The sequence below is a fragment of the Haliaeetus albicilla genome, chromosome 22 (assembly GCF_947461875.1).
Source record: "Haliaeetus albicilla chromosome 22, bHalAlb1.1, whole genome shotgun sequence".
NCBI lineage: Eukaryota > Metazoa > Chordata > Aves > Accipitriformes > Accipitridae > Haliaeetus > Haliaeetus albicilla.
The window spans coordinates 6721769-6747046 of NC_091504.1; the positions used below are offsets into that span (position 1 = coordinate 6721769).

General features: G+C 69.0%; 2 protein-coding genes across 2 annotated transcripts in view; both read left to right on the forward strand.

Annotated features, from left to right (window-relative positions):
• Positions 1–775: 775 nt before the first annotated feature.
• On the forward strand, positions 776–17553 carry PYGM (glycogen phosphorylase, muscle associated). Its single transcript, XM_069809474.1, has 20 exons — positions 776–1077; positions 2549–2650; positions 3017–3095; positions 3723–3826; positions 4211–4342; positions 4732–4843; positions 5260–5342; positions 5923–6066; positions 7441–7533; positions 7815–7961; positions 8356–8519; positions 9542–9656; positions 10022–10123; positions 10808–10955; positions 11077–11135; positions 11789–11930; positions 13946–14153; positions 15108–15242; positions 16307–16373; positions 16825–17553. The coding sequence occupies exons 1-20, from the start codon at positions 835–837 to the stop codon at positions 16975–16977; spliced, it is 2532 nt and encodes an 843-aa protein (XP_069665575.1). The 5' UTR covers positions 776–834; the 3' UTR covers positions 16978–17553.
• Positions 17554–20733: 3180 nt separating this feature from the next.
• The window catches only part of NRXN2 (neurexin 2), a 17194-nt gene continuing 12649 nt past the window's right edge, over positions 20734–25278 (forward strand). Inside the window, 5 exon segments of the mRNA XM_069810681.1 lie at positions 20734–20738; positions 22124–22257; positions 23512–23936; positions 24230–24403; positions 25192–25270. Of these exon segments, the coding sequence (XP_069666782.1) occupies positions 20734–20738; positions 22124–22257; positions 23512–23936; positions 24230–24403; positions 25192–25270 (817 nt within the window).

A 25278-nucleotide genomic window follows, 5' to 3' on the forward strand; every position in this document is an offset into this window, starting at 1 on the left:
CCGGGCCTGAAATGGGGGGGGGGGAGGGGGGGCAATAACATGGGGGCTGCCGCGGGGGTGGGGGGGCAGCACCACCCACCTGGGCCCCCCCTCTTATGCTGGGATTTCCCCCCCCCATCTGTCCCCCCTCCTCGACCCCCCCCCCCGTAGAAGCCCCCTGCACCCCTCCCCCCCTGCTTTCTTTTGTGTATGAATAAAAGGCTGGGGCGGGGCCCCCCTGCGCCCGCCCCCCCGCGCCTTCTCTGTCCCCCCTTATTTCTTGTCTCCCCCACCCCAGCCCCTTGTCAGGTTTCGTGCCCCCCCCCGGTGAAACCCGAGCCGGGGGGGTGTCTGCCCCCCACCCCTGTGGCTGTCACTCAGTCGCGGTGTCCCTGAAATGTCACGACCTTCAGAGCGGCTCCGGTTACTGGGGGGGGGGGGGGCGTGGAGGACACCCCCCCCCCCTCCCACGGACACGCGTGATGCCGGGGGCGGGGGGCGGGTCCCCAGGGACGCCTTTCCGTCACCGGTGTCCCCGCCCGCTCATGAATAATGAACGAGGCGCCGCCCCGCAAGGGGGTGCGGCAAGCCCGTGTAGGGCGAAGCCCCGCCCGCTCATGAATAATAAAAGCGATGGGGTTGTCCCTCGGTGGGCGGGGCGTGTCTCCTCGCAAGCACCGCCCGCTCATGAATAATGAAGGAAGGGGCGCTCATAGCCCCCGGGGCTCGGCCGCCACCGCCTCCAGCCCCCCGGCCCCCCCCGGTTCGCCCGCTCCGGAGCGCTCCGTGTGTCCCCCACGCCCCCCCCCGGGCCCTCTATCGTGCGTGGACACCCCCCCCCCCATCCCCGGCACCATGTCGCGACCCCTGAGCGACCAGGAGCGGCGGCGGCAGATCAGCGTGCGGGGGCTGGCGGGGGCCGAGAACGTGTCGGAGCTGAAGCGGAGCTTTAACCGGCACCTCCACTTCACCCTGGTCAAGGACCGCAACGTGGCCACCCCCCGCGACTACTACCAGGCCCTGGCCCACGCCGTGCGCGACCACCTGGTGGGGCGCTGGCTGCGCACCCAGCAGTACTACTACGAGAAGGACCCCAAGGTGGGGCCGGGGGGGGGGCCCGGGGGCTGAGAAGGGCGTTCAAGGGGGCCCCGGGGGATGAGAAGGACACCAAGGGGGGGCCCGGGGGTCCCAGGGGTTGCTGGCTGCGCACCCAGCAGGACTACTACGAGAAGGACCCCAAGGGGGGGCCGGGGGGGGGGGCCCGGGGGCTGCTGGCTGCGCACCCAGCAGGACTACAAGAAAGACCCCAAGGGTCCGGGGGGGGGGGGTCCTGGGGGTCCCAGGGGCTGCTGGCTGCGCACCCAGCAGGACTACTACGAGAAGGACCCCAAGGGGGGGCCGGGGGGGGGGCCCGGGGGCTGTTGGCTGCGCACCCAGCAGGACTACAAGAAAGACCCCAAGGGTCCGGGGGGGGGGGGTCCTGGGGGTCCCAGGGGCTGCTGGCTGTGCACCCAGCAGTAGCGCTATGAGGACCCCAAGGTGGATCGGGGGGGGGGGTCCTGGGGATCCCAGGGGCTGCTGGCTGCGCACCCAGCAGGACTACTACGAGAAGGACCCCAAGGGGGGGCCGGCGGTGGGGGGCGCAGGGGGGGCCCGGGGGTTGAGAAGGACGTCAAGGGGGGGCCCGGGGGCTGCTGGCTGCGCACCCAGCAGTCCTGCTATGAGGACCCCAAGGTGGATCGGGGGGGGGTCCTGGGGGTCCCAGGGGCTGCTGGCTGCGCACCCAGCAGTCCTGCTATGAGGACCCCAAGGTGGATCGGGGGGGGGTCCTGGGGGTGTCCTGGGGGTCCCGGGGGCTGCTGGCTGTGCACCCAGCAGTCCTGCTATGAGAAGGACTCCGGGGGGGGCTGAGAGGGTCCTGGGGGTCCCAGGGGTTGCTGCCTGCGCACCCAGCAGCACTACTATGAGGACCCCAAGGTGGATCGGGGGGGGATCCTGGGGGTGTCCTGGGGGTCCCAGGGGCTGCTGGCTGCGCACCCAGCAGTCCTGCTATGAGGACCCCAGGGTGGGTCCTCGGGGGGGGGACTGAGGTCACTGGGGCAGCTGAGGACACTGGAGGTTGCTGACCCCACACCCCACAGTGTGTGACCCCCCACAGGGGGGGTCCTGGGGGTCCCTGAGGCAGAACTGAGCTCTGGGGGGGCCCTGGGACATGGGGGGGGGGGCACAGGGACTGGGAGGAGGCGGGGGGGGCTATGGGGGGTCGGGGGGGTCACAGGAGGGTCATGGGGGGGCAGGTCTGGAATCTTGGGGGTGCAGGATCTTGGGGGTGCAGGTTTGGGGGGGTCACAGGAGGGTCTGGGCCACCCCCCCCCCCCCCCAAATCTGGGACAGTTAAATTTAACCTGACCTTTGTCGCTGACCCGCTGCCATTTAATCCAGACACCGGATAGCGGTGGGGGGGCGGTGGGGCTGGGGGGGGGTGTGTGTGTGTGTGTTCCAGAGGGGGGTCCCTGTGGCCGCGGGGGGGGTCTCTGACCCCCTCCTGTCGTGTGTGTCCCCCCCCCAGCGGATCTATTACCTGTCGCTGGAGTTTTACATGGGGCGGACGCTGCAGAACACGATGGTGAACCTGGGGCTGCAGAACAGCTGCGATGAGGCCGTGTACCAGGTACGGGGGGGGGGACACGGGGGGGGACACACACACGGGGGTGGGGGGGGCACGGAGGGGACAAGCAGGGGGAAATGGGGGGAGCGTGGGGGGGATGAGTAAGGGGACAAGAAGGAGAATATTGGGGGGATGTGAGGGAGATGGGGGGGACGGGGGGGGCACGGGGGGGGGATGTGGGGGGGATGAGCAGAGGGACGTGAGGGAGACCGGGGGGGGACGCAGAGGGGGGCACGGGTAGCATAGCGGGGATGGGCAGGGGGATGTGGGGTCATTCTGGGTGATGGGGGGGGGGAGCAGCGGGACAGACCTGGTGGGGGGCAGGTTTTGGGGTCCCCCCTGACCCCCTGTCCTACCCCCCCCCCCCAGCTGGGGCTGGACATGGAGGAGCTGCAGGAGATCGAGGAGGACGCCGGGCTGGGCAACGGGGGCCTGGGGCGCCTGGCAGGTGGGGGGCCCGGGGGGGGGGGGGCCTGGGGGTGCTGAGGGGGGGGTCGGGGTGCTGGTGGGTGCTGGGGGGGTCCTGGGTGCATGCGCAGCACCCCCCAGCTCTGCCTGGGGTCCCCTGGGGTCTCGATGTCCCCCCCAGCTCCCCATAGTCCCCAATTCCCGCCCCCCCCTTGTCACCCCCGTGTCCCCAACATCGCTCCTCTTGCCTAAGAACCCTCTTCCCCCCCCCAAGCCCCCCGGGGTCCCCCTGTCCCCAGCACGGTCCCTGTTCCCTCCATGTCCCCAGGGACATCCCTGTGGTCCCCGCAGTCCCGGGGTGTCCCTGGTCCCCGAAACCCCCCCCCCGGTCCCCAGGATGCCCCTGGCCCCTCTCAGTCCTGGGGTGTCCCCAGTCCCTGTCCCCCCCCCCCCCAGTCCCCAGGATGTCCCTCGCCCCTGCGACATCCCCGGGATGCTCCTGGTCCCCATTGCCCCCCCTGGTCCCTTGGATGTCCGTGGTCCCCCGTGTCCCCCCAGTCCCCATGATGTCCCTGCAATGCTCCTGGTCCCCATTGTCCCCCCACCCCCGGGATGTCCCCGTTGTGTCCCCCCCCCAACCCCAGTGACACCCCCCCCCCGTCCCCAGCCTGTTTTCTGGACTCGATGGCCACGCTGGGTCTGGCCGCCTACGGCTACGGCATCCGCTATGAGTTCGGCATCTTCAACCAGAAGATCTCGGGGGGCTGGCAGGTGACGGGGGGGGGGTCCTGAGCATCTGGGGGGGGGAGGTGAATAGGGTAGGGGGTCCTGGGGGGCCCTGGGAAGGTCCTAGGGGGGGTCTTAGAGAGAAGATGAGATGTATAGGGGTCCTGGGGGACCCTGGGGAGGTTCTGGGGCATCTTGGGGGGGCAGATGAGGGGGCATTGGGGTCCTGTGGGGGGTCCCAGGGAGCAAACGGTGGGCACGGGGGGGGCCCTGGGAACGACCTGGGGGGGGTCTCAGGGAGAAGATGAGAGATATAGGGCTTGGGGGGGGGGGATCCAGGAGGGGGCCCAGGGGGTCTTGGGGAGCAGATGAGGGAGCACAGGGGTGTGGGTGACCCTGGGGGGTGTCCCAGCTGTGCCCCCCCCCCAGGTGGAAGAGGCGGACGACTGGCTGCGCTACGGGAACCCCTGGGAGAAGGCGCGCCCCGAGTACACCATCCCCGTCCACTTCTACGGGCGCGTCGAGCACAGCCCCCAGGGCGCCAAGTGGCTCGACACCCAGGTGGGCATGCGAGGGGCGTGCGAGGGCGTGCAAGGGTGCAGGGAGGCGTGCAAGGGCACGTAAGGGTGTGCCGGGGCGTGCGAGAGCACGCCGGGGCACGCAAGGGTGCAGGGAGGCGTGCAAGGGCACGTAAGGGTGTGCCGGGGTGTGCGAGAGCACGCCGGGGCGTGCAAGAGCGTGCGAGGGTGCAGGGAGGTGTGCAAGGGCACGTGAGAGCGTGCGAGGGCGCAGGGTGCTGGTGCGAGGCTGCCCTCGCACGCGTACGCCGGCCTTGGGACGGAGCGTGCGAGGGGCGGGTGTGCGCCGCCGGCCTGGGGCGGGGCGGGGGGGTTGCGCGGGCAGGTGCCGGCCTTGCACACGCGTGTGCGAGGCCCCGCCGCGTGCCGCAGGTGGTGCTGGCGCTGCCCTACGACACGCCGGTGCCCGGGTACCGCAACAACACGGTCAACACGATGCGGCTCTGGTCGGCCCGTGCCCCCAACGAGTTCAACCTCAAGGACTGTGAGCACCCCCCCAAATACCCCCCCTGCACCCCCAAAACCGCACCCCGGGACCCCCAAATGCCCCCTTAGGGCCTCCTGCACCCCAAAACACCCCTGCACCCCCAAATACTCCCCCCTGGGACCCCCAAAACTCCTCTGCATCCCCCAAACGTTCTCAGGATCCTTAAACATCCCCCTAGGGCTCCCCCTGCACCCCCAAATACCCCCCCAGACTCCCAATACCTCCCTATGCCCCCCCCATGCACCCTCAAACACCCCCAGGGTCCCCCTGCACCCCCAAATACCCCCTTTATGCCCCCAAATACCCCCCTAGAGTAATGATGCACCCCTAAACCCCTCCTGGCACCCCTCTAAATCCCTCCTAGGGCCCCCCCACCCCCCTGACTCTCCCTGACACCCCCCCCATCTCCCCAGTCAATGTCGGGGGCTACATCCAGGCTGTGCTGGACCGAAACCTGGCAGAGAACATCTCCCGTGTCCTGTACCCCAACGACAACGTGAGGGGGGGCTGGGACCCCCAGGGGACAGTGGGGGGGCAATGGGGTACCGGGATGCCTGGGTGCAGGGGGTCCCTGTGACACCGTGGGGCTGGGGTCCCATGGCTGGGGGGCTGGGGTCTGGTGTCACGGTGGGTTGGGGACCACGGTGGCTCAGGGGTCTGTTGTGATGGTGGTCTGGTGGGTCTGGGGTTCCCATGGGTCGGGGGTCCCCACGTCCCCATGGGCTGGGGTCCCTGTGGGTCAGGGGGGTCCTGTGTCCCTGTGGGTCAAGGATCTGGTGTGATGGTGGGTTGGGGGTCTGGTGGGTGGGGGGGTCCTATGTCATCACGGGTCTGGGGTTCCCGTGGGTCGGGGGTCCAGCGTGACTGTGGGTCGGGGGTCCCCACGTCCCCGTGGGTTGGGGTCCCTGTGGGTCAGGGGGGTCCTGCGTCCCTGTGGGTCAAGGGTCCGGTGTCACGGTGGGTTGGGGGTCCCCGTGTCACCCTGGCTCACGGTTCCCTGCGTCACGGTGGGTCTGGGGTCCCCGTGGTTGTTTGGGGGGGGTGTCCCGGCATGACGGTGGCTCGGGGGTCCGCAGTTCTTCGAGGGGAAGGAGCTGCGGCTGAAGCAGGAGTACTTCGTGGTGGCGGCCACGCTGCACGACATCATCCGGCGCTTCAAGTCCGCCAAGTTCGGCAGCCGCGACCCCGTGCGCACCGCCTTCGACACCTTCCCCGACAAGGTGACGCCACCGTCCCCAGCGCGTCCCCCCCCCGCACCGCATCCCCACGTCACGTCGCTGCGCCGTGTTGTCTCCCCAAACCATGTCCCCCTCCCACGTCCCAGTGCCCAGCCGTGGCCCCGTGTCATGTTCGTGTCCCGTGCCGTGTCCCCGTGCTGTGTCCCTGTGCCCTGTCCCCATCCTGTGTCCCCATCCTGTGTCCCCATGCCGTGTCCCCGTACCATGTCCCCGTGCCGTGTCCCCATCCCGTGTCCCCGTGCCCTGTCCCCACCCCGTGTCCCTGTGCTGTGTCCCCACCCCGTGTCCCCACCCCATGTCCCTGTGCCGTGTCCCCATGCCATGTCCCCATGCCGTGTCCCTGTGCCGTGTCCCCATGCTGTGTCCCCGTGCTGTGTCCCCATCCCATGTCCCCATCCCGTGTCTCTGTGCCGTGTCCCCATCCCATGTTCCCATGCTGTGTCCCCATCCCGTGTCCCTGTGCCGTGTCCCCGTGCCACGTCCCTGTGCCGTGTCCCCATCCCATGTCTCCGTGCCGTGTCCCCGTGCCGTGTCCCCGTGCTGTGTCCCCATCCCATGTCCCATGCCGTGTCCCCGTGCTGTGTCCCTGTGCCGTGTCCCTGTGCTGTGTCCCCATCCCGTGTCCCCGTGCCGTGTCCCCATCCCATGTCCCTGTGCTGTGTCCCCATGCCATTTCCCCATGCCGTGTCCCCGTGCCGTGTCCCTGTGCCATGTCCCCATGCCGTGTCCCCATGCCATGTCCCCATGCCGTGTCCCCATGCCGTGTCCCCATGCCGTGTCCCTGTGCCGTATCCCCGTGCCGTGTCTCTGTGCCGTGTCCCCATCCCGTGTCCCCATCCCATGTCCCGGTGCCGTGTCCCTGTGCCGTGTCCCTGTGCCATGTCCCCGTGCCGTGTCCCCATCCCATGTCCCCGTGCCGTGTCCCCATCCTGTGTCTCTGTGCCGTGTCCCCATCCCATGTTCCCATGCTGTGTCCCCATCCTGTGTCCCTGTGCTGTGTCCCCGTGCCGTGTCCCTGTGCCGTGTCCCTGTGCCATGTCCCCATCCTGTGTCCCCATCCCGTGTCCCCATCCCATGTCCCCGTGCCGTGTCCCCGTGCCATGTCCCTGTGCCGTGTCCCCATCCCATGTCCCCGTGCCATGTCCCTGTGCCGTGTCCCTGTGCCATGTCCCCATCCCGTGTCCCCATCCCTTGTCCCCATCCCATGTCCCTGTGCCGTGTCCCTGTGCCGTGTCCCCATCCCATGTCCCCATCCCATGTCCCTGTGCCGTGTCCCTGTGCCACGTCCCCATCCCGTGTCCCCATCCCGTGTCCCCGTGCCGTGTCCCCGTGCGAGCGGTGTGTCCCCCCCCACAGGTGGCCATCCAGCTCAATGACACCCACCCCTCCCTGGCCATCCCCGAGCTGATGCGGATCCTGGTGGACGAGGAGCAGCTCACCTGGGACAAGGTGGGACACGGAGGGGGGGACGCAGAGTGGGGACCCCACGGGCAGGGCGTCCCCTAAGGCCACGGGTCTCCCGGGGTCTGGTTTTGCCCAGGGAGGGGGTGCTGTGGGGCAGGAGGACCCCCAGGTGCGGGGTGCTATGGGGCAGGGGGTCCCCTAGGGAGGGGATGCTGTAGGGATGGGGCTCCCCAGACCTGGCTTCCACCGGGACAGGGTGTCCCCAGGCCGGAGCGCCGTGGGTCCAGGGCGCTATGGGGCAGCCCCCCAAGTGCGGTGTCCCCCAGGCGTGGGAGGTGACGGTGCGGACCTGCGCGTACACCAACCACACGGTGCTGCCCGAGGCGCTGGAGCGATGGCCCGTCCACCTGCTCGAAGCGCTGCTGCCCCGGCACCTCGAGATCATCTACGAGATCAACCAGCGCTTCCTCGATGTGCGTCCCCCCCGCGGGTTGGGGGGAGATGGGGGCGGGGGGGGCATGCGGCCAGGATGGCGGGGTCCTCGGGGGGCGGATGGGGGGAGTGGGGTACGTGGACTCCTGGGTCCTGCGGGGTGGATGGGCCCCTGGGGGGGCACTTGGGGGGCAGAGGGGTCCCAGACACCTGGGTCCCCATGGGGGGGTGGATGGGTCCCTGGGGGGGGGCACTTGGGGGGCAGAGGGGTCCCGGACACCTGGGTCCCCATGGGGCTGCCATGGGTGGGGTGGTCCCCCCAGACACCTGGGTCCTTGGGTGGCAGAGGGGTCCCTGGAGGGCGGGGGGCAATAGGGGGGCAGGTGGGTCCCAGATGCCTGGGTGCCCCCCCCGGACGCCTGCGTCCCCCCGCAGCGGGTCTACGCCACCTTCCCCGGGGACCACGATCGGCTGCGGCGGATGTCGCTGGTGGAGGAAGGCGCCGTCAAGCGCATCAACATGGCGCATCTCTGCATCGTGGGCTCCCACGCCGTCAACGGCGTCGCCCGCATCCACTCCGACATCCTCAAGAACAGCGTGTAGGGCCCCCCCCGCCGCGGCCCCCTGTCCCTCCATCCGTCCGTCCCTGCTGCGGCTCTCTGTCCTCTCCCGGTGTCGCTCCGGCTCCGTCCCTTGTCCCCATCCCCATTGCTGTGGGTCCCTGTGGGTCCCCGTGGCTGTGGGTCACTGTCCCTGTGGGTCCCCATCCCCATCGCTGTGGGTCCCCGTGGGTCCCCATCCCCATCGCTGTGTGTCCATGTCACTGTGGGTCCCCATCCCCGTGGGTCCCTGTGGCCGTGGGTCCCTATTGCTGTGGGTCCCTATTGCTGTGGGTCTCAGTCCCTGTGGGTCCCCATCCCCATCACTGTGGGTCCCTGTTGCCGTGGGTCCCTGTTGCCGTGGGTCCCCATCCCCGTGGGTCCCTGTGGCTGTGGGTCCCTATTGCTGTGGGTCCCCATGGGTGCCTATGGCTGTGGGTCCCCATCCCCATGGGTCCCGTCGCTGTGAGTCCCCGTGGGTCCCCATCCCCATCGCTGTGGGGTCCCTGTCCCCACGGGTCCCCGCGGCTGTGGGTCCCTACTGCTGTGGGTCTCCATCCCCATTGCTGTGGGTCCCCATCCCCGTGGGTCTCCATCCCCATCCCTGTGGGTCCCTCTTGCTGTGGGTCCCCAGCCCCGTGGGTCCCCAGCCCCATCACTGTGGGTCCCTGTTGCCGTGGGTCCCCATCCCTGTGGGTCCCCGTGGCCGTGGGTCCCTATTGCTGTGGGTCGCCATGGATGCCTACTGCTGTGGGTCCCCATCCCTGTGGGTCCCGTTGCTGTGAGTCCCCGTGGGTCCCCGTCCCCATCACTGTGGGTCCCTGTCCCCGTGGGTCCCCACGGCTGTGGGTTCCTATTTCTGTGGGTCTCTGTCCCCGAGGGTCCCCATTGCTGTGGGTCCCCATCCCCGTGGGTCCCCATGGTGGTGGGTCCCTGTGGGTTACCGTGGGTTCCCACCCCCCCCACGGCGGTGGGGGGCCGTGGGTGCCCCCCACCCCACACGGGTGCATCCCCCGGGGCAGGTTCAAGGATTTCTACGAGCTGGAACCCCACAAGTTCCAGAACAAAACCAACGGGATCACGCCCCGGCGCTGGCTGCTGCTCTGCAACCCGGGGCTGGCTGAGGTCATCGCCCAGGTGGGGGCGGGACGGGGGGGTCCCATGGGGTCCCTGGGGGGGCTGGGGGGGACCCTGAGGGTCCTCTGCCGTTCCTGGGGTGCTACGGGGTTCCCCTGGGGTGCTATAGAGGGGTCCCTGGGGGGGCTAGGGGCATCCCGGAGGGTCCCCTAAGGGTCCCCTGGGGGGCTGGGGGGGCCCTGGGGTGCTATGGGGGGGTCCCTAGAGGGTTACAGGGGTCCCTGAGGGTCCCCTGTGGTGCTGTGTGGGGTCCGTGGGGTGCTCGGGGGGGGATGGGGGTCAGTGGGGTGCTGCAGGGGTGCTGTGGGGTGCCGTGGGGGTGGGTGCCCAATGTCCCCCCCCTCACCCCCCCCCCCGCCCCCCAGCGCATCGGGGAGGATTTCGTGGCCGACCTGGACCAGCTCCAGAAGCTCCACAACTTCGTGGATGACGAGAGCTTCATCCGGGACGTGGCCAAGGTCAAGCAGGTACTGGGGGGGCACGGGGGGCTGGGGGGGCCGGGGCGCTGCGGGAACATCAAGGGCTGCAGGATACAGGGGGTGATGGGGGGGCAGTGGGGGTCCCTGGGGGTTTATGGGGTCCCTGGAAGGGGTATGGGAGGTCCCAGACAGGGTATGGGGGTCCCTCGGCGGGGGCTTATGGAGTCAAGTGTTGACTTACGGGGGTCTCTGGGGCACAGAGAGGGTCCCTGGGCACTTACAGGGGGGGCTCTCTGGGGGATTTAGGGGATCCCTGGGGGCCTTACGGGTTCTGGGGGGGGGCTTCAGGGGTCCCTGGGAACTTACAGGGGGTCTCTGGGGGACTTAGGGGATCCCTGGGGGGGGCTTAAAGGTTCTGGGGGGGGGTCAGGGGTCCCTGGGGCACTTTGAGGGTCCCTGAGAACTTATGGGGGGGTCTCTGGGGGACTTAGGGGATCCGTGAGGGGCTTATGGAGGTCTCAGGGGGGTTTATGGGATCCGGGGGGGGGGGGGCTTCTGGGGTCCCTGGGGGACTTATGGGGGTTCCAGGAACTGAAAGGGATCCCTGGGGGGCTTATGGGGTCGGGGGTGGGATGTAGGGGTGATGGGGGGACAGGGGATGCTGCAGGGACACAGGGGGGGTTCTGGGGGGTCGTGGCCGGGTGCCCACCCCTGTGCTCCCCCCCCCCCCAGGAGAACAAGCTGAAGTTCGCGGCGTTCCTGGAGAAGGAATACGGGGTGCGGGTGAACCCCGCGTCCCTCTTCGACATCCAGGTCAAGCGGATCCACGAGTACAAGCGGCAGCTGCTCAACTGCCTCCACGTCATCACCCTCTACAACCGTGAGCGGGACCCCCCCCCACACACACACCTCCAGGGACCCCCCCCACACCCGGGGACTCAGGTGTCCGGGCCCCCCCTCCAGGGCCTCCCCCCCTGATTTGGGGTCCCCCCCCTCCCCAGGGATCAAGAAGGAACCCAACAAACCCTTCGTGCCCCGAACCGTCATGATCGGGGGCAAGGTGAGGGGCTGGGGGGGGGGGCTCTCAGGGGTCCTATGGGGTCCTGGGGTGCTCCTGGGGGGGGGGGGATCAGAGGGGTCCTATGGGGACTTTGGAGGGGCTCATAGGGGTCCCAGGGGGTTCTATGGGGATTTGGGGGGCTCACAGGGGGTCTTGGGGGGCTCATGGGGGAGCCCCGAGGGGTGCCGGGGGGGGGCCCATAGAGATTTGGGGGACTCCCGGGGGTCCCTGAGGGAATTGGGGGGATCAGGGGGGTCCTGGAGGGACGTGAGGGGGTCCCAGGGACCCTACAGGGACCTGGGGGGGATGTCAGAGAGGTCCATATGGGGCCTGGGGTGCTCCCAGGGGTCCCTATAGGGACTGGGGGGGAGGGGTCAGGGGGGTCCTGGTGACTTTAGGGGGACTGGGGGGGCTCTCGGGTCACCCTGTGGGGGTTTGGGGGCTCCCAGGGGTCTCTATAGGGCCTGGGGGGGGGTCAGGGGGGGTCCTGGTGACCCTAGGGGAACTGGGGGGGCTCTCGGGTCACCCTGTGGGGGTTTGGGGGCTCCCAGGGGTCTCTATAGGGCCTGGGGGGGGGGTCAGGGGGCTCCCAGGGTCCCCTGGGTGGGTGCAGGGGGGTGACCCCCCCTTTGTGCCCCCCCCCCCCCCCCCAGGCAGCCCCCGGGTACCACATGGCCAAGATGATCATCAAGCTGGTGACCTCCATCGGGGACGTGGTCAACCACGACCCAGCCGTGGGCGACCGCCTCAAGGTCCTTTTCCTGGAGAACTACCGCGTCTCCCTGGCCGAGAAGGGTAGGGGTCCCCCAAAACCCCCCTGTACCCCAAAACCCACCTGGACCCCACGAACCACCACCCCTGCACCCCAAAACCCACCCGGACCCCCCAAACCACCTCCCCAAACCTCCCCCTGACCCCCCCAAACCCCCAAACTGCTTCCTGGAGAACCACCCTTGAGAAGGGTAGGGGTCCCCCAAAACCCCCCTGCACCCCAAAACCCACCTGGACCCCGTGAACCACCACCCCTGCACCCCAAAATCCACCCGGACCCCCCGAACCACCTCCCCAAACCTCCCCCTGACCCCCCCAAACCCCCAAACTGCTTCCTGGAGAACCACCCTTGAGAAGGGTAGGGGTCCCCCAAAACCCCCCTGCACCCCAAAACCCACCTGGACCCCACGAACCACCTTCCCAAACCTCCCCCTGACCCCCCCGCACCCCCAAACTGCTTCCTGGAGAACCACCCTTGAGAAGGGTTGGGGTCCCCCAAAACCCCCTTGCACCCCAAAACCCACCCGGACCCCGTGAACCACCACCCCCCTGCACCCCAAAACCCACCCGGACCCCCCCGCCCCCCCAAACTGCTTCCTGGAGAACCACCCTTGAGAAGGGTTGGGGTCCCCCAAAACCCCCCTGCACCCCAAAACCCACCTGGACCCCCTAAACCACCACCCCTGCATCCCCAAACCTCCCCCTGACCCCCCCGCACCCCCAAACTGCTTCCTGGAGAACCACCCTTGAGAAAGGCTGGGGTCCCCCAAGACCCTGGGTACCCCGATATTGCCCCAGACACCCCAATACCACTCCAGTACCAGCCTGGTATTGCCCTGGGAACCCCAGTATTGCTCCATGCATCCCAATATGACTCCAGTATGGCTCTGGGCACCCCAATACCGGCCTGGGCACCCCAATATCACCCTGGTATCACCCTGGGCACCCCAGTATTGCCCTGGGCACCCCGATGCCGGCCCGGTACAGCCCTGGGCACCCCAGTATTGCCCTGATACCACCTTGAGTGCCCCAATATCGCCCTGGGCACCCCAATACCACCCTCATATGTCCCTGGGTACCCCAATACCACCCTGGTATTACCCTGAGCACCCCAATATCACCCTGGGCAGCCCAATATTGCCCTGGGCACCCCAATACCACTCTCATATGGCCCTGGGCACCCCAATACGGCCCTGGGCACCCCAATACCACCCTCACGCGGCCCTGGTCACCCCAATACTGCCCTGGTATCACCCTGAGCACCCCAATATCACCCTGGGCACCCCAATACCACCCTGGTATGGCCCTGGGCACCCCAATACTGCCCTGGTATCACCCTAGGCACCCCAGTATTGCCCTGGGCACCCCAATACCGCCTTGGTATCACCCTGAGCACCCCAATATCACCCTGGGCACCCCAATACTGCCCTGGTATCACCCTGAGCACCCCAATATCACCCTGGGCACCCCAATACCACCCTGGTATCACCCTGAGCACCCCAATATCACCCTGGGCAGCCCAATACTGCCCTGGGCACCCCAATACCACTCTCATATGGCCCTGGGCACCCCAATACCGCCCTGGTATCACCCTGGGCACCCCAATATCACCCTGGGCACCCCAATACCGCCCTGGTATCACCCTGAGCACCCCAATATCACCCTGTGCAGCCCAATACTGCCCTGGGCACACCAATACCACTCTCATATGGCCCTGGGCACCCCAATACCGCCCTGGTATCACCCTGGGCACCCCAATACCACCCTCGTATGGCCCTGGGCACCCCAATACTGCCCTGGTATCACTCTGGGCACCCCAATACCACCCTGGTATCACCCTGGGCACCCCAATATCACCCTGGGCACCCCAATACCACCCTCGTATGGCCCTGGGCACCCCAATACTGCCCTGGTATCACTCTGGGCACCCCAATACCACCCTGGTATCACCCTGGGCACCCCAGTATTGCCCTGGGCACCCCGATGCCGGCCCGGTACGGCCCTGGGCACCCCGAGGTGACGGACCCCATGTCCCGCAGTGATCCCGGCGGCCGACCTGTCGGAGCAGATCTCGACAGCGGGGACGGAGGCCTCGGGGACGGGGAACATGAAGTTCATGCTGAACGGGGCGCTGACCATCGGGACGATGGACGGGGCCAACGTGGAGATGGCGGAGGAGGCGGGCGAGGAAAACCTCTTCATCTTCGGGATGCGGGTGGAGGACGTCGAGGCCCTCGACCGTCAGGGGTGGGTGGCACCCGGGTTGGGGGGGCTGGGACCCCGCTGCACCCCTACAGCCCCCATCGCTCCCCCCCGTGGGGAGCAGGGACCCTACGGCACCCCCGCGGTGTCGACGGCATCCATCGAAACCCCGTGGTGACCTGGGACCCCCGTGGTGCCCAGGGACCCCCTTGCACCCCAATGGCACCCATTGCACCCCCATGGTAACCAGGGACCCCCATAGCTCCCCACGGCACCCAGGACCCCCCATAGCTCCTTATGGCACCCACGACCCCCTGTGGCACCGCATGGCACTCAGGACCCCCCATAGCTCCCCACAGCACCCAGGGCTCCCTATAGCTCCCAGGACCCCCCCGTGGCTCCCCACGGCACCAAAGACCCCCCCATGGCATTCCCCAGCACCCAGAGACTCCCTATAGCTCCCCATGGCTCCCCCCATTGCTCCCTATGGCACCCATGGCACCCCACAGCACCCAGGACCCCATATAGCTCTCTACAGCACCCAGGACCCCACACGGCACCCCATGGCACCCAGGACCTCCCTACCCCCCCCCTTGGCACCCAGGACCCCCCATATCTCCCTATGGCACCCAGGACCCCCCACGGCACCCCATGGCACCCAGGACCCCCCATATCTCCCTATGGCACCCAGGACCCCCCATGGCACCCCACGGCACCCAGGACCCCATATAGCTCTCTACAGCACCCAGGACCCCACACGGCACCCCATGGCACCCAGGACCTCCCTCGCCCCCCCTATGGCACCCAGGACCCCCCATGGCACCTCACGGCACCCAGGACCCCCCATATCTCCCCACGGCACCCAGGACCCCCCATGGCACCCAGGGCTTCCCTATAGCTCCCCACAGCACCCAGGACCTCCCTACCCCCCCCTTGGCACCCAGGACCCCCCCCCCAACCCCCCCGTGCCCCCCACCCGGGGCTGACGATGCCGTGCAGGTACTGCGCCCACGATTACTACGAGCGGCTGCCGGAGCTGCGCCAGGCGGTGGATCAGCTCAGCAGTGGGTTCTTCAGCCCCCGCCAGCCCGACCTCTTCCGAGACATCGTCAACATGCTCATGAACCACGACAGGTCTGGGGGGGCCTTGGGGGGGGGGCACACGCCTGGGTCCCCTTTGTGGTGGGGGGTCCCAGCGCCTGGGTCCCCTGGGAGGTGGGGAAGAGGGTCCCTGGGTGATGGAGGGCCTGGGGTTGAGGGTGTTGGAGTTGGGGGGGCTCAGATGCTGGGGTCCCCTTTGTGGTGGGGGTCCCAACGCCTGGGTCCCCTTTGTGGTGGGGGGTCCCAGCGCCTGGGTCCCCTGGGACATGGGGAGGGGGGTCCCTGGGTGATGGAGGGCCTGAGTTTGGGGGGCTCAGATCCTGGGGTCCCCTTTGTGGTTGGGGGTCCCAGCGCCTGGGTCCCCTGGGAGGTGGGATAGGGGGTCCCTGGGTGATGGAGGACCTGGAGTCAGGGGGGTTGGAGTTGGGGGTGGGCTCGGATGCTGGGGTCCCCTTTGCGGTGGGGGGGGGCCACACACCTGGGACCTCTTTGTGGTTGGGGGTCCCAGTGCCTGGGTCCCCTGGGTCGTGGGGAGGGGGGTCCCTGGGTGATGGAGGGCCTGAGTTTGGGGGGCTCAGATCCTGAGGTCCCCTTTGTGGTTGGGGGTCCCAGCGCCTGGGTCCCCTGGGAGGTGGGATGGGGGGTCCCTGGGTGATGGAGGGCCTGGGGTCTGGGACATTGGAGTTGGGGGGGGGGGCTCGGATGCTTTGTGGCAGGGGGGGCTACACACCTGGGTCCCCTTTGTGGTGGGGGGTCCCAGTGCCTGGGTCCCCTGGGAGGTGGGATGGGGGGTCCCTGGGTAATGGCGGGCCTGGGGTTGGGCAGCTTGGATGCTGGGGTCCCCTTTGTGGTGGGGGGCTACACGCCTGGGTCCCCTTTGCAGTGGGGGGGCCAACACCTTGGTCCCCTTTGTGGTTGGGGGTCCCAGCGCCTGGGTCCCCTGGGAGGTGGGGAGGGGGGTCCCTGGGTGATGGAGGACCCGGGTTCAGGGGGGTTGGAGTTGGGGGGGGGTGCTCAGATGCTGGGGTCCCCTTTGTTGTGGGGCCCAGACACCTGGGTCCCCCCTGACCCCCCCATATCCGTGCCCCCCCCCCCAGGTTTAAGGTGTTTGCGGACTACGAGGCTTATGTCAAGTGCCAGGAGAAAGTCAGCGCTCTCTACAAGGTGGGGACCCCCCCGGAAGGGACCCCCCCCAAAATGGGCCGCCCCCAGAGCCCTTGGAGGGTGGAGGGAGTCTAAGGAGGGTGTCCCCAAAACCTCAGGGAGGTGATGGGGGGGGGTCTTGGGGGGGGGGGGTTGGGACACAGAGTGGTCTCAGAGGAGACAGCAAGATGTAGGAAGGGATGGAGGGGTCCGGGGGGGGTCCCCAAAACCCTGGAGGGGGGCCAGGGGGAACCCCTAGACCCCAAGGAGGAGGTGATGGGGGGTCCGGGGGGGGGGGTCCCCAAATCTCCATGGGGACAGATGGGGGGGCACAAAGGGGTCCAGAGGGGGCTGGGAGGGGACAGCAGGATGCGGGAGGGGATGGGGGGGGGTCCAGGGGGCTCCCCTTGGGGTCTGAGGGGATATTTGGGGGTGCGGCCCCCCCTGACCCCCACTGCCCCCCCCATCCCAGAACGCGCGGGAGTGGACGCGGATGGTGATCAGGAACGTGGCGGCCTCCGGGAAGTTTTCCAGCGACCGGACCATCGCCCAGTACGCCCGGGAGATTTGGGGGGCCGAGCCCACCCGCCACCGCATCCCCGCCCCCGATGAGCCCCGCGAGTAGCCCCCCCCCAAAAAGCCGGGGTCCCCCCCCAAACACCAGGGTCCTCCCCCCCCAGACCCCACTATGTGCTTAGACACCCCCCCCCCAAATCCCACCCTATACTAATTGGGGTGGGGGTCCCCCTACAACTGGCCTGGGTGTCGCCCCCCCCCCCCCCATGCCGGGGTCCCCACGGACCCTGCTGCGGGTTTTGACACCCCCCCCCTGAAATCCCACCCTGTAATTGGGGGTCTCAGGGGGGGTCTCTTCCCCCCCCCAGCCAGCCCGGACACCCGGGTCCTTCGTGGGGGACCCCACCCGCTGTTTGGGGCTCATTTGGGTTTTTTTTAAAAAAATAGTCATTTTTAATTTATTGGGGGGAGGCGATCCCTTCTCCCCACCCCCCCCGCGGCGGGAACTGGGTGTGGCCCAGTGGCCTTACTGGGAGAACTGGAGTGGGGGGGCTGCTGATGGTGCCCCCCTCCCAAAATAAAGAAAATAAAGCAAAATAAAGGAAAATTAAGGAAAATAAAGAAAATTAAGGAAAATAAAGAGAATTAAGGAAATGAAAGGAATTAAAGAAATTAAGGAAATGAAGTTTTTTCTCTTGTTTGCTTCCCCCATCCCCCTGGGGGGGGGGGGGGGTCAGCAGAGCACCCAGGTGTCCGGGCTCCCCCCACCCCAAATCACCAGCAGCTGGGGGGGGTGCCCCCCCTCATTAGCAGCTGCTGCTCGTGAGCCTTAATTAGCCCGGATGGGGCCCGGATGCCTTGGGGGGGGCCAGAAGGTCAGTGGGGAAATTGGGGGGGGGGGGGGGGAGGAAATGTCGCCAAAATTGTGCCCTTGGGGGGGGGGGGGCGGTGGGGGGTCCCGGACGCCTGGGTGCCTTGGGTGGGGGGGCTGACGGGGTGGGGGGGCGGATTTCCGGGGACCCCCCCAAAGGGGACCCAGGCGTCCGGATGCGGGCGGGGTGGGGCGCGGTTGTCACCGCGGGGGGGGGGGGCGGCTCCCGGTTTCACCGCGGGGGTTCTGCTTCCCACGCTGGGGGGGGGGGTGTGTGTCTGCAAATCCCCCCCCCACAAGTGTTGGGGGGTCCCCACTGCCCCCCCCCCAACCCCCCTTCCATGGACAGGAGGGGACCCAGGCGTTGGGGGGGGGGGGGGCTGGATGGGGAGATGGGGAGGGGGGGTTGGGGCTGGGTTTGACCCCCCCGGGGGGGGCGGGGGGGTGGATTTGGGGTGTTTAAGGGGGATTTGGAGGGGCTCGGGGCGGATTTGGGGTGCCGGGGGGGGGCTTCAAGGGGGATTTAGGGGGTCCGGGGGTGTCTAGGGGTCCTTGGGGGGGTTTGGGGTTCCTGGGGGGGTACTTGGGGGGGGCGGGGTGTGCCTGGGGGGGGTTGGGGGGCTTCAGGGGCTGTTTGGGGGTCCAGGGGGTATTTGTGTGTGTCCCCCCCCTCCCCGGGGCGGTCCCGGCCGCCGCGTTTCTGTTTAACCACAAACCACTTCCCCCCCCCCACCCCACCCACCCCCCCACCCACCCCCCGGCCACGCCCCTCCCCCGGCCCCGCCCCCGCCCCCCCCGTGTCCTCCCGCCACCGCCGCGGCCGCTGGAGCAGGTGGGTCCGTGCGGGGGGGGGTCGGGTCGGAGCGAGCGGTGGGAGAGTGCGGGACCCCCCGGGGCCCCCCCCAGAGCCCCGGCCCGGTGCTCCCAGTGCCCCAGGGTACCCTCCTCCCAGTGCTCCCAGTGCCCCAGGGTACCCCCGTCCCAGTGCTCCCAGTGCCCCATGGTACCCTCCTCCCAGTGCTCCCAGTGCTCCCAGGGTACCCTCCTCCCAGTGCTCCCAGTGCTCCCAGGGTACCCCCGTCCCAGTGCTCCCAGTGCTCCCAGGGTACCCTCCTCCCAGTGCTCCCAGTGCCCCAGGGTACCCTCCTCCCAGAGCTCCCAGTGCCCCAGGGTACCCCCGTCCCAGAGCTCCCAGTGCCCCAGGGCTCCCCATCCCAGTGCTCCCAGTGCCCCAGGGTACCCTCGTCCCAGTGCTCCCAGTGCCTCGGGATACACCCGACCCAGTGCTCCCAGTACCCCAGGGTACTGTCATCCCAGTGCTCCCAGTGGCCCCCATCCTAGTGCCCCAGGGTACCCTCATCCCAATGCCCCCAGTGCCCCAGGGTACCCCCGTCCCAGTGCTCCCAGTTCCTCCTGCACCCCCCCTCCCAGCGCTCCCAGTGCCTCCCCCCTCCCAGTGCTCCCAGTATGGGGAGCTGGGGCCACCACCGCACCAGCCCCGACTTGGGCCGGTCCCAGCCAAGAGGCTCAAAGGGGAGGTCCGGGCGCTGCCCCCCCATATCCCCAGTCCCTCCCAGTGCCCCCCCACACCCCCTTACTGGGACGACTCCGGAACTGGTGGGGCAGGAAGCGAAGCCTTATCGGGGTGAGCAGGACCGGGGGGGGGGGGAATTGGGGGTGCGGGGGGGGGTTGGAGCCCCCCAGCCCTGTGCAAGGCTTGTGCAAGAGCTTGTGCAAGAGCACGTCTGGGGCGAGGGGGGGTGACAGCATGGGGACCCCCCCAGCACCCCCAAAATGAGACACCCCCCCCCGGGCCAGGGGACCCCCCCAGGACCCCCTGGGACCCCCAAACCGAGACCCCCAGACCCCCCAAACCGGGACCAGGGGACCCCCCCGGACCCCCCCCCCCCCCAGTTTTGGGGGGTTTTGGGGGTGCCAGCGGGGACGTGGGTGTTGACACCCCCCCCCCCCTCGCCCCCCCTTCCCCCAGGAGCACGGGGCCGGGGGGGTGGGGGGGTCCCCAAATTTTGGGGTCCCACCATGAGCTGCACCCTGGACCTGGATCAGGGCCACACGCTGGACGAGCTGCTGCAGGGCTGCATCGCCGCCTTCGGTGGGGGGGGGCCGGGATTTGGGGGGGCCCTGGGGTCTGGGGGGGGGGTCCTGGGGTCTGGGGGGCTCGGGGGGGGCGGGATTTGGGGGGGGCCCCCCTGGGCTTGGGGTCTCTGGGAGGGGCTGTGGGATTTTGGGGGAGGGCTGTGGGTTTGGGGGTCCCTTGGACTGGGGGGGGCAGTGGTGTTTTTGGGGTAGGTGGGGGGGGTGTTGGGGGGGGTCCATGCTATTGGGATCTCTGGGGGGGAGTCCCTGGGATTTGGGGTCTTTGGGGGGGTCCCTGGGATTTGGGGTCTTTGGGGGGGGAGTCCTTGGGGTTTGGGGTCTTTGGGGGAGTCCCTGGGATTTGGGGTCTTTGGGGGGGCTTTGCTGGGACTGGGGATGCTGGGTGGTCTCTGAGCGTGGGGGGGTTGGGGGTCCCAGGGGACACTTGGGGGTCCCGGGGGGGTGACGCAGCCCTGGCCCCCCCCCCCCCCCCAGACGCACAGGGGAAGGTGCGGGACCCCCACCTCGTCCGGCTCTTCCTCATGATGCACCCCTGGTACCTGCCCCCCGCCGAGCTGGCCGACAAGCTGCTGCACATATATCCTTGGGGACCCCCCCGGCCCCCCCAAATCCCCTGGGATCCCCCAGACCCCTCCAGGACCCCCCAGACCCCTGGGACCCCCCCCAACTCCTGAGACCCCCGGCCCAGCTGCTGCACATATATCCTTGGGGACCCCCCCGGCCCCCCCAAACCCCTCCGGGATCCCCCAGACCCCCCCAGGACCCCCCAGACCCCTGGGACCCCCCCCCCGGGACCCCCCCCAACTCCTGAGACCCCTGGCCCAGCTGCTGCCCATATATCCTTGGGGACCCCCACCCATAGCCCCCCCCAAACCCATGGGGCCCCCCATAGCCCCCTAAAACCCTCGGGATCCCCCCCCCCCGGGACATCCTGAACCCCTGGGCCCCCCCCAAGCCCCCCCCCCAACCCCCTGGGACTCCTCAAACCCCCTGGAACCCCCCATAACCCCCAGAACACTTGGGACCCCCCCCATAGACCCCGTGGGACCACCCCATAGCCCCCCCAAAACCGCGGGACCCCGCATAGCCCCCCCCCCCAGCACAGGTTCCTTGACACCCCCCCACCGTCGAGGAGTCGGGGGGCTCGGACGAGGGCCCCTCCCTGTGCCTCAAAATCAGCCACCTCGTCCGGTGAGTGACCCCCCCCGGGACCCCCAAATCTCTGGGGAACCCGGGGACCCCCCCTGGCACCCCGTAGCCCCCCATAGCCCCCCCCAGCCCCCCTGGGACGCTCTAGACCCCCTTTGAGGACCCCATAGCTCCCCGTAGCCCCCCCACGTCCCCTTAAAACCCCTTTGGGGACCCCATAGCGCCCCCCCCCAGCACCCCTGGGACCCCCTTGACCTTCTCTGGGGACCCCAAAGTCCCCCTGGGACCCCCCAAAATAACCTTTAGGGACCCCAAAGCCCCCCTGGGACCCCAAAAACCCTTTAGGGACCCCCTGGACCCCCTTTGAGGACCCCATAGCCCCCCTGGGACCCCCTTGACCTTCTCTGGGGACCCCAAAGCCCCCCTGGGACCCCCCCCCCTTTGGGGACTCCATAGCCCCCCCATAGCCCCCCTGGGACCCTCTAGACCCCCTTCAAGGACCCCAACCCCCCCCATTAAGGACCCCACGCCCCCCCCGGGGACCCCACAAACCCCCTCGGGGACCCCATAGCCCCCCCCGGGACGCCCTAGACCTTCTCTGGGGACCCCAAAGCCCCCCCTGGGACCCCCAAAAAACTCTTTAGGGACCCCATAGCCCCCCCGGGACCCCCTGGACCTTCTCTGGTGACCCCAAAGCCCCCCTGGGACCCCAAAAAAAACCCTCTAGGGACCCCATAGCCCCCCCGGGACCCCCTAGACCTTCTCTGGGGACCCCAAAAAAGCCCTTCAGGGACCCCATAGCCCCCCCTGGGACCCCCTTGACCTTCTCTGGGGACCCCAAAGCCCCCCTGGGACCCCAAAAAAACCTTTTAGGGACCCCATAGTCCCCCCTGGGACCTGGGACCCCCTTGACCTTCTCTGGGGACCCCAAAGCCTCCCTAGGACCCCAAAAAAGCCCTTTAGGGACCCCATAGCCCCCCCGGACCCCCTGGACCTTCTCTGGTGACCCCAAAAAAGCCCTTCAGGGACCCCACAGCCCCCCTGGGACCCCCTAGACCCCCTCTGGGGCCCCCCCCAGCCCCCACCGACCCCCTGGCCCCCCCCGCTGCCCCCCCAGGTACTGGGTGCGAGCCTTCCCGGGGGAGCTGGCCGGGGACCCCGAGCTGCTGGGCCGGATCCGGGTGCTGCGGGAGGCGCTGGGCCGGGGGGCCGGGGGGGGACCCCGACACCCCGCATCGACCTCGACAGCCTGTACGTGGGGCGGGGGGGCACACGTGTGCGTGCGAGGTGTGTGCGTGCACGGGGACGTGGGCGGGCGTGCACGCGGCGCGCGTGTGCAAAGGGGGCGAGCACGCACGGGGACGTGTGTGTGCAGAGGGACACGGGGGGGTGCGCAGGGACGGGCACGTGTGCACGAAGCATGTGTGTGCCCAGGGACGGGGCTGTGTGCACGGTGAGGGTGTGTGTGCACAGGGACACAAGTGTGTGCACGAGGTGTGACCATGTGCAGGGACAGGCACGTCTGCGTGGAGCGTGCGTGCACAGGGACACGGCTGCGTGCACGAGGAGGGGGGGGTGTGCGTGAGGTGTGTGTGTGCACAGGGACACGGAGATGTGCGTGCACGGGGTCACAGCTGCATGCAGGAGGATGGGTGTGTGTGCGAGGTGTGTGCGTGCACAGGGACACGGCTGCGTGCACGAGGAGGGGGGTGTGTGTGCGAGGTGTGTGTGTGCACAGGGACACGGCTGCGTGCATGAGGAGGGGGGGGTGTGTGCGAGGTGTGTGCACAGGGTCACAGCTGTGTACACAAGGGTGTGTGCGCGCACATGAGGTGTGTGCGTGCACAGGGACACGGCTGCGTGCACAAGGATGGGGGTGTGTGTGCGAGGTGTGTGCGTGCACAGGGACACGGCTGCGTGCACGAGGAGGGGGGTGTGTGTGCGAGGTGTGTGCGTGCACAGGGACATGGCTGCGTGCACGAGGATGGGGTGTGTGTGCAAGGTGTGTGCGTGCACAGGGACACGGCTGCGTGCACGAGGAGGGGGGGGTGTGTGCGAGGTGTGTGCGTGCACAGGGATACGGCTGCGTGCACAAGGATGGGTGTGTGTGTGCAAGGTGTGTGCACAGGGTCACAGCTGTGTGCACAAGGGTGTGTGCGCGCGCGTGAGGTGTGTGCGTGCACAGGGACACGGCTGCGTGCACGAGGATGGGGGTGTGCATGAGGTGTGTGCACAGGGTCACAGCTGTGTGCACAAGGGTGTGTGTGTATGTGTGCGCGTGCACAGGGACACGGCTGCGTGCACGAGGATGGGGGTGTGTGTGCGAGGTGTGTGCGTGCACAGGGACACGGAGATGGCGTGCACGGGGACACGGCTGCGTGCACAGAGCGCGTGAATGCACGGGGACGGGGCTGCGTGCAAGGAGCGCGCACGCGCGCCCGGGGACACGGGGCGCGTGCGCGTGCAAAGCCCCCTGAGCGCGTGTGTGCGTGCGCGGGGTTGCAGGCCGGCGCCGCCGGGGGGGGAGCAGGAGGAGCCGCCCCCCCGGCCCCCCCACCCAGCGCAAAACCTCGCTGCTGCTGGATCACCTGGAGGCGTCCGAGCTGGCCGAGCACCTCACCCACCTGGAGCACCGCGCCTTCGCCCGCGTCCACGTGAGCGCGACGCCCCTCGCACGCTCGCGTGCGACACCCGCACCCGGCCATCGCGCGCCCCCGGGACGGGTCCCCCTCCGTTGCACGCCCTCGTGCGAGACCCAGACGGGTTCCCCTCCGTCGCGCGGCCCTGGGACGGATCTCCCTCCCTCGCACGCCCGCGGGGTGGGTTCCCCTCCGTTGCACGCCCTCGTGCGAGACCCAGACGGGTTCCCCTCTGTTTCACGCCCCCGGGGCGGGTCCCTTCTCCGTCGCACGCCCTCGTGCGAGGCCCACGTGGGTCGCCAACCATCGCGCACCCCCGGGCCGGGTCCCCCTCTGTCGCGCGCCCCCCACGCAAAGCTGCGCCGGGCGCCCCTCCGTCGCACGCACGCGTGCGAGACCCAGACACGTCCCCTCTCCCTCGCGCGCCCCTGGGCCGGGTCCCCTCCCCGTGCAAGACCCGCAGGGGTCCCCTTCTCCCCCGCGCGCCCCTGGGCTGGCTCCCCTCTCCCTCGCACGCCCTCGCGCGTGGCGGGCCCGCTCCCCGCCGTGTCGCACGCCCGCGTGCGAGGGCCGCGTGCGCGCAGTTGCAGGATTACCGCAGCTTCGCCCGGCGCGGCTGTGCCGCCGGCAGCCCGGCCCTGCAGCGTGTCATCGCCCTCTCCAACGGGGTCTCCCGCTGGGTGCAGCTGCTGGTGCTGAGCCCCCCCGCGCCCCCCCAGCGCGCCCGCGTCCTCACCCGCTTCCTCCACGTCGCACAGGTGACCCACGCCGGCCCCATAGCCCTGCCCCATGGCTGGCCCCATAGCCCCAGATCCATTCGCTATGGCGGGCCCCATAACCCTGCCCCACGGCCGGTTCCATAGCCCCGAAGCCCTGCCCCATGGCTGGCCCCATTTTCCATAACCCTGCCCCATGGCCAGCCCCATAGCTCCGAAGTCCTTCTCCATGGCTGGCCCCATAGCCCTGCCCCACAGCCGGCCCCATAGCCCCAAAGCCCTTCACCATGGCCAGCCCCATAGCTCCCAAGTCCTTCTCCATGGCTGGCCCCATAGCCCTGCCCCACAGCCGGCCCCATAGCTCTGCCCCACAGCTGGCCACATAACCCTGTAGCAGTGCCCCATGGCTGGCCCCATAGACCCATAGTGCTGCCCCATGGCTGGCCCCACAGCCCTGCCCCATGGCCAGCCACATCGCCCCACAGTCCTGCCCCACGGCCAGCCACATCACCCAACAGCCCTGCCCCATGGCCGGCCCCATAGACCCCTAGTGCTGCCCCATGGCTGGCCCCACAGCCCTGCCCCATAGCCAGCCACATAGCCCCACAGCCCTGCCCCATGGCCGGCCCCATAGCCCTGCCCCACAGCGCCCCATGGCCGGCCCCACAGACCTGTGGCCGTGCCCCACGGCCAGCCCTGCCCCACTGCAGGACCCATAGCCCTGCCCCATAGCAATGCGCCGTGGCAGTACCCCTACCCCACAGCAGTCCCCCAGCCCCATAGCCCTGCCCCATAGCAATGCCCCCCAGCCCTGACACCCCCCCCCCCAGAGGCTGCTGGAGCTGCGCAACTTCAACACGCTGATGGCGGTGGTGGGGGGCCTGGGGCACGGCTCCATCACCCGCCTGCGCCAGACC